The sequence below is a fragment of the Cervus elaphus genome, chromosome X (assembly GCF_910594005.1).
Source record: "Cervus elaphus chromosome X, mCerEla1.1, whole genome shotgun sequence".
Taxonomy (NCBI): domain Eukaryota; kingdom Metazoa; phylum Chordata; class Mammalia; order Artiodactyla; family Cervidae; genus Cervus; species Cervus elaphus.
Genome location: NC_057848.1, coordinates 129,284,280 through 129,292,797, shown reverse-complemented (window position 1 = coordinate 129,292,797; position 8,518 = coordinate 129,284,280). Strand labels below are relative to the sequence as shown.

Below are 8,518 nucleotides of genomic sequence, written 5' to 3'. Positions count from 1 at the left end.
CCTTCTTATATGCCTCCTGGATAAGAACATGAAGAGACAAATAAATTTCATAATTTACTCATAATTAACTCCTGCTATTCAGCATTGTGTTATATTCATTACATTACTTGGTAAAAATGCCAAGGCCAATATATTTTTAACATGATCAATAGAGTACCCAGAAATAAACCTGTATTATGCTTCTAACTGAAAAATTTTTTAATAAACCAAATGGAGGAGAAGCAGAAAGGAAATAGGATTAAATTAAAATGTGTACAATTATTTAAAAGGAGTGATGGCAATTTTAAACCATCAACAACAGAAATTCAACTTCATACCTTTAAAGTATAAAAAGGTCCACCGTTTTTTTAGAAAATGGAGTTGAAAGGGAATTATTTGAACAAATTTGTTCAATGAAATCCTGTGAACCCATGAGGAAAGTTAACATCTGTCCTTTGAAAATTCAATGAGTAGGAAAAAGTATAATAATTTTTTTATTGGACGGAACTTGGTTTAAGGAATTCAAAAAAAGAAATCACAGTATAAATTCTCTTCATATGTAAGTAATTTATTTGATGTTCGCTACTTGTGTGTTCATTCCAATCCTCGACACACGTTAACTGCCAGATATGCAATATAGTGGTCAATTTAAGAGTCCTTAATGAATTACAATATTTTTAAATGTGCTTTATGAATACAAATATTTCTAAAGCAAAGAGAGAAAACACTGAGTAGACACAATGAAATTTTGAGCACTTTTCTGATTTACAAAAGTATGTCTACTTTTTATCACTAAATGAATAAAAACCACTTTAAAAATATATTTATGTGGATGTGTGTGTATACCCCCTTACACACAGTACATAAACATTTCAAAGTGACAATTTTTGGGTGCACTTCCAAAGCGCTACAATAAATGTCATCCATGGACATTCACATGCAAACACTACTGGGCTAGTACACTACAGCAAATAAAGAGTTTAACTGAACTCCTTGGCAAAAACTTCTTAAAAATGGAAATAATGAAACAGAAATCCATTTCTTGTCTGCACAATATAGAAAATAATGTCTTATATCATCTGAGTCATATATATACACACAGGATTATTTAAGCTCAGAAAATAACTTCTTACTATGCACACAACTGCAGTGTACACTCAGCAAATGTTATCAATAGAAGAAAATGTCTATGAGGAGATCTGAGGAATAGTGGCAAGAAGAGATCTATCCATTAAAAAATAAAAAGTAAGGCATGGCAAGGGCTGGAATGCACTTACAAGGACGGGGGAGAAAGTAAACAGAAAGTAACAGAAACCAATTAAAGTGGAAAATAGCAGCTAGTTATGACACAGTAATAAATCATGAAACTTGGAGGAGTGGGAAGGGAGAGGTGAAAAGAATTTATCTTCTTTGTTTTAAGCTATATATAGAACTGTCAGTCACTAGCCAAAGTCCATTTGGAATGTGCATTTGCTAAAATGACATGAGTCACAGCAGACTGTGTCAAAACCACCACACGGGGTTGCTCTGAACAACAGTTGTGAAGATATTCCACAAAATTCAAAATGCCACACTCATGTAAGACAGACATTTTACACAATATTCAGCTTCAACCTTTCCTTTCAACTCTGGGAAAATGCAATGAGCTCTTCAAACCACAGAGAGGAGGAAACTTTCTCTGCTGCATTATCAATTTCATGCACAAGTGATTTTGCAGTTACAGCAAAGTCTAACTCTGAAAGAGAGCAAAGATGGTGACAGATTGGTCTAATGAATAGGGATGCAGATATACCTGTGAGTAATATTTCCACTTCTGGCATTAGCCACAGAAATTCCTGGAGGGGAGGAAATAAAATAGTGGAGGGAATAAAGAGATTTCCCCATCTTGCTTCACCCTAACTCTCACAAACCTTATTGTCTAGACAGGAACAGGATCAAATTATCCCAATTTCTTCTTTATAGTTAGGAGGATTGAGAGGGTGAAAGGACTGTATAAATTCAACAAGATAAGCCAAAGCATGTAATATTTTTCCTTACCTATTAAAAACTGGAAAGAATTAAAAGTCCCAGGTGTGTTAGCTATGTATGTGCATTGCTATGATCATTTTACAGCTAGGAATCTGAAGCTTAGTGAAACTAATTTATTCAAGGCCACTTATTCAACATGAATCTGACCCTGGTTCTGTTTCATGTCAGGCTTCCCTAGTGGCTCAGATGGTAAAGAAACTGCCTGCAATACAGGAGACCCAGGTTTGAGACCGGGGTCAGGAAGATAACCTGGAGAAGGGAATGGCTACCCACTCCAGTATTCTTGCCATGGAAAATCCCATGGACAGAGGAGCCTGGCGGGCTACAGTCCATGAGGTCGCAGAGTCAGACACAAATGAGTAACTAAGCAAGCACATGCTGTTTCATGTCAAAGTCCTGACTGGCAATTTCTATAAAAACAAACCTTCTCATCATCAAAAGAGACGAGGAAGATAAATGGTGAGCAGAGTCAACACATTTTTGGTTACCTTTTTCTCCTTGTTAGTTCTATCTTCAAGAAAATATTTTGTCATTGAATATATTTCTAATGAATTTTTATATATGCCTTCAGCAGCATTTCTTCCTCCACTAATAGTAACTCTACAAGAACAATTCATGCTATCAGAAGCAAAGGTAATTATGAATTAATGCACTGATCACTGGCAGCTGCAAATATCCAAGAGAAAACCAGACATTTTGTGCCACATGCCAAAAAAACACAACACATGAAACATTCATGGCCCCCAAATCATATTCCCATTCTGACCAAGTCTCTAGATCCAAACACCGAATTAAGGAAATAGAGTGTAGAGGAATGTGACACCACATGGATATAATCATCATGACTTAAGACTGTGACAAGCTCTACATGTGAAATAACCTTTCTTCAATGAATTAAATGCAAAGAGACAACAGGGTAACATACAGATTAAAAAGACACTTAAGAGGCTTACTCGGATTCTAACTGTTTAAATGTTAACAACAAATAGCACTTATGAGACAATTATAAGTTGGAATGCTGACAGTATCAAGGAATTACTGCTAACTTTAAGTATGATAATGGAATTGAAGATTTTTCCAAAAGAGCCCATGCTTTTCAGAACTATATATTGCATATTTATGGTTGAAATTATGTGATACCTTGTATTTATTTCAAAATAATACTGGAAGAGGGTATGAATGGAGATTAGATAAACAAGAATATTCATGAATTGATAATAGCTGAAGTTGGGTCTCATGTACATGAATGCTCATTATATTATGTGTATATTATGCATGTTTGAAAAAAGCACATGCAACATCACTGAAAAAATGTTCTAATTTTTTTTAAGGAAAGAAGCATATTATCAAGGAATCATAGAGTTGAAAAGACCTTAGAAACAATCTATTCAAACCACTTCATCTTATAAATAAGGAAATTAAGGCTCAGATAGGATAAGTGACTTGTTCAAGGTCACACAACCCGCAAGTTCCAGACTCAAGATCAGGATTTAAATCTCCAAACTTGTAGCCCAGGGCTCTGTTCTTCTTCAGACCTATAAGAAATGACTGTATTTAAGCATTCAGTCCAGAATATTCTCAAAATTGAGTGTCATCAATAAAAGTAAGCCATGTGGCAAGGAATGAACAGAGTTTAGTTCATACCAAAAATGAGCTGCCAGTCACTGTGATAAGATCTGTTTCTTTCTGAGACCCATGGTTTCCTGCTGGATTGGAGAATCCAAACTGGGTTTCTTCCTCCTGTGCAAAGAAGTCAGAGTCAGGATGTACATTCCATTCAGTTTTGGTTGGTGGCAGTAGTTCTGAGACACTGTTTTCACAAAGGGTGCTTGAAGGAGTCAGAGCATCTGTGTCTACTGTTAGCTTACTACTAGGGGTCAAAGCTTGGGGCTCTTGACTCGAGTTTTTCACAGCCAAAGAGTTCAGAGATGCCAACGGCCCTGCACTTAGACTTGAGACATCATCCATATCTAAGGGACCCTGCTGAAAACCTGCTGCTGTCGTTCCAAAGAAGAGTGAGGTATCCAAACTTTGAGGAAGGTCACTGGTGGCCATCAAGGCCTGAGGGTCCACCGCCTGCCCTAAGGAATTATTATTATTAGCAGGGAGGTTTCCTGCCAGAGTTGAGTTCACAGAAGCCACATCAATAGTCAAGATCCCAGAGTTCACCAATGCCGTGTCCAGTACTGCAGCAGAACTATTACCAGGCACATCAGAGAAGAGAGACACAAGCTCAGCATCACTGAGGTCACTCTGCCCCTGGCTGGTAAGTTCACTGCTGGGTGTAAGAGAATTTGCAGCTTCCAGCTGAGCTAAGAGATCCTGGCGCAGGTTGTGCCTTTTGGCCATGTGGGTCTTCATGCTGTGCTTGGATGTGAAGAGTTTATTACAAGTGGCGACTGGGCATCGGCTTTTCCAAGTGTCCACATCCTGCAAGTGTTTCTTGGAGTGAATGTAGAGACTACTGCGAGCAGAGAACCTGGCACAGCAACCTTCCACCGGGCACACAAAAGGCTTCGTGCCCAGGTGGGTTATGCTGTGGCCTTTCAGATGTTCAGCCCTTGTGAAAGATTTACCACACCCTTCCACGGGGCACATGAACCTCCGGTCGTCGTCGTGCTTCCGTTTGTGCCTTAGGAGTTTGGACATGCTAGTGAAGTTCCAGCCACAGCCCTCAAAGTCACAAAGGAACGGTCTCTCACCAGTGTGGCTCCGAAGGTGAATTTTCAGCCTACAAGCCTTGTCATACTGTTTACTGCAGCCGGGAAAAGAACAGGAAAAGAGTTCCTGTTCCCTGAAGTGGGCGCGGTTATGGGAAAACAGGGCACTCACTGTGATAAATGTCTTCTTGCAGCTGGAAAACGCACACTGGTAGGGCCTCTCAGGCTCGAAGTGGCTGCGCTGGTGGGCGCTGAGTTTGGCCTGCGTGGGGAAGGTCTCCTCACACACCTCACATTTGAATGAGTTCTCCTGCTCGTGGCCCTTCATGTGTGCTTTGAGGTTATACACGGTGGTGAAGCTCTTGCCACAGCCCTCTGCTGGGCAGCCAAAGGGCCTCAGTTTGTCGTGTGACTGCAGGTGCCTCTTGAGCTTGTAGGAGGTGGTGAAGGTCCACCCGCAACCACCCAGGGGGCACTTGAAGGGCCGCTGGCCCTGGCTGCTGCTGTGTGTCAGCAGGTGCACCTTCAGCTGGTGCTTCTTGGCGAAGGTTTGTCCGCATTGCACCTCAGGACACAGGTACAGCAACACGCCCTGGCCAGGGCCTGGCGGCCCGCGGGGGCTCTCAAGAGCAGCCGGGCCCTCCGCCTCCTCCTCGGGCGCTGGGGCAGGCGCAGGTTCTGCCCGCTCCGCCAGCAGGAGGTCGGGCGGCAGCTCCGGACAGTCTCCAGGCTGCGCGGCGTGCGGGATCCCAGCTTGCTGGGCTATCAGACCCCCGGGCTGTGGTGGGGGCGTGGCTAGAGTGAGGACGCCGTTCTCCAAGCGCAACAGCAGGTTTTGGTTGTGAATGGTGACAGTGCCTGCGAAGGCCGCGGCAGGGCCCAGGCCTGGAGCGGGGATCGGGGCCAGGGCCGGGACTGGAGCTGGGATAGCCGACAGGCAGCTGGGGCCCAGCGCAGGGCGGCCCTCGGGGTTCGCGCCGCTTTCGCCCCCCAGAAGCCTTGGGCCCAGCCCGGCCTCCTCCCTCCACACGGGCCCTGCGGCCTGGCCAGCGCCCGCGGTATCTACGTCTCCACCCACCGGGTCCAGCAGCACCAGGAAGAAGTCATCGCCACCGCCGCCGCCGCTGCCGCAGCCGCTAGCGTGATCTGGCCTCAGCGCCAACGGGCTCGGGCCCGGGCCTGGGCACGAAGAAGCCGCGCTGGCCTCCTCACGCCGCCGCCCGGGCCCGCCATCTTGGGGGCCCCGGAGCAGCAGGAGGCGGCGCGCCGGGGCCTGACTGGCCCGCAGGTCAGGACCTTCGCGGATCCGGCCGCCGCCTTCGGGGCTGCCAGCCCCTCCGCCTTGTCGCATCCCGCGAGCCGGGAGCATCCTCGGGATTTCCATCTCTGCGTCCGTGAAGCTCCACTGGAACCAGATCCGCGGAGGAGGCGCGATCCCGCCCCCTGCCGCGGGCCCGAACACGTTCTTGAAAGAGGAAAAAAAAAAAAAAATGTGCACTGCGCAGAAACTGGCCCTATCAGATATTAAAACGTGTTTAACGCCACCGTGATTTAAATATTCTTGTACAGGGTCTCTAGAACAGAATAGAACGCCCAGGGGCAGAGCCTTGTATACATAAATAAGTTCCACTGTTAATATTAGTAGGAAATCAAAGAGGTCTTCAGAGATACAAGGGAAAAGGCATTTCACTTCAGTAAAAAGTGCTGGAATGAATACCTTAGGTATCTATCTACTAAATGGCAACAGAAACCGGAACCTCACGGTATGTACCAAAATAAACACAGACACCCCAGTCCCTCCCAGTGCTAAGCATGGCAGCTAGCACTTACCATGTGTATTGGATGGCTGGCTGGCTGGATTGATAGGTGACAGAAAATTCCTGAGAGAATACACTATGGAAAAGGATGTCTTTTTAAAAATTTTCCTGGAGACTTCCATATTCAGAACTGTCTTGAGCCATGTCCTCAGGAAAATTTATCCCATAGTTAATTTTTTCGTCCTGCTGGTGTAGAGACTAGAATGAGTAAGAGGTGGGGTCAAAACAGATTAGCACTGTTGAGCCTAGAAATGCAAGGCCTGGAGGATGAAGTAATTTATTTTGAAATCTGGAAGACACAACCTACTCCTGGGTTCTCCCTATAAGGTGCACAACCTAAACCAACTCTTTGCTCTTCCAGCTTTGGGTACACCACGGTAAATTTCATGTCCAATCTCAGCATGATGAGGACATTCCTCAGCTTACTCCCGATTCTCCAGCACGTGGAGTTCTCTGGATAGCAGTACTGGTGAAATGTGATAAGGTTAAACCCTAAGTTACTGTAGTGGACTCTCCTGAGAAAAAGGCGCAGATGCCTTTTGCCTGCCCAGGAGCCTTGGTGTGCCTGCTTGCACTTAAGTGTGGTGGCCTAGTCTCACTGTAATGGGTTTGGCCTGTGATGCCTAATGATCTTATTAATGTTGATGATGATCCTCCAATTTGTTAGTCATCAATGAGTTGGGAATTGATATAGGGTGAATTATCAGGCAAGAGAAAGGTTTCAAGTGCTAACTAGATTATGGGGCACCTATAGTTTAAATAGGCTTCCCTGGTGGTTTAGTGGTAAAGAATCATCCTACCAATGCAGTAGATGTGGGTCCATCCCTGGGTTGATAAGATTCCCTGGAGGAGGAAATGGCAACTCTCTTCAGTACTCTTACCAGAGAAATCCCATGGACAGAGGAGCCTGGCCAGCTCTAGTCCATGGGGTCCCAAAAGAGTCAGATGTCTTTAGTGACTAAATGAAAGTTTAAATAATCCTTTTTTTTTTTTTTTTGCCTCTTCTAATGATAATGGACACTTGCTGCTCTCTTGATTAAAAGATCAAGTTTTTCATCCATAACAGTTCAAACCTCATCAAAATTTCTACATCACACATTTTTCTTTCTTATGTTTTTGGAGAAAGCATTTATTTTTTCAAATCTGAGGCACAGAGAAGTGCATATAACATATCTGCCAGGTTTAGATAATGCCAGGGAAGCCCCTTGTAAAATCAAACACACGTAACCAGGACCAAGGTCAAGAAATAGAACATTGCCAGCCTTGTAGAATACAGCCACTGGTATTCCTCCCAATCACAACCCACACCCTCCCCTATGGATATAGTCGTTATCTTGACTTTATGATAATCATTTCTAAAATGCTTTTTTAAAAACATGACTTTACACCTTTTGTATGCATTCCTAAGCAATACAGTTTATTTAAAGTTGTGTCAATGGAATCATACTGCATGCTCCCTTTTATGGCCTGCTTCTTTCATTCTATATCATATTTATTTGAGAGATTCATCCATCTTGTGCCTAGTAGCCTTAGACCTTTTGTCTCCATCATTGACTAGCATTCCAATGCATGATTTTAGCAAAGTAATTGTGATATGATTGTATCATTCTACACTGGATGAATACTGGGGCTGTTTTTAGCTTTTAATCAGGAACAATGGTGCAATGAACATTCTTGGGCATTTTTCATGGGACTCATGTTTAAAAGTCTCTTGGGTATACAGGCAAGAACAGAATCACTGGCCCATAGTGTATACATATCTTCAGCTTTTCTACATGGTGCCAAATTGTTTTCTGTAGTGGTTGTACCAACTTATAGTCCCAGCAGCAACATAGAGTGTTCCTCTGCCTGCACATCTGCATCTACACCAAGTATTGCCAGAATTTAATTTACTTGTTTTCCTCTACTATTAAGTTTTTGCACATTCTCATGTTTATGAACATTTTGGACATTCTCTCCTATGAAAAGCCTATTCATGTTCAACTCTTTCATCATTTTTCTATTCTATTTCCCATCTTGTTTTTACTGATACAG

The 8,518-nt window shown here is 43.4% G+C and overlaps 1 protein-coding gene across 1 annotated transcript; it reads right to left on the bottom strand.

Moving 5' to 3' along the window:
- Positions 1-534: 534 nt before the first annotated feature.
- LOC122690010 (zinc finger X-linked protein ZXDB-like) lies at positions 535-6,180 on the bottom strand. Its single transcript, XM_043896914.1, has one exon. The coding sequence runs from the start codon at positions 6,049-6,051 to the stop codon at positions 3,646-3,648; it is 2,406 nt and encodes an 801-aa protein (XP_043752849.1). The 5' UTR covers positions 6,052-6,180; the 3' UTR covers positions 535-3,645.
- Positions 6,181-8,518: the final 2,338 nt, after the last annotated feature.

Excerpts from the sequence above, each read along its gene's own strand:
- LOC122690010 (XM_043896914.1), bottom strand. The coding sequence starts at position 6,051 with ATGGAAATCCCGAGGATGCTCCCGGCTCGCGGGATGCGACAAGGCGGA.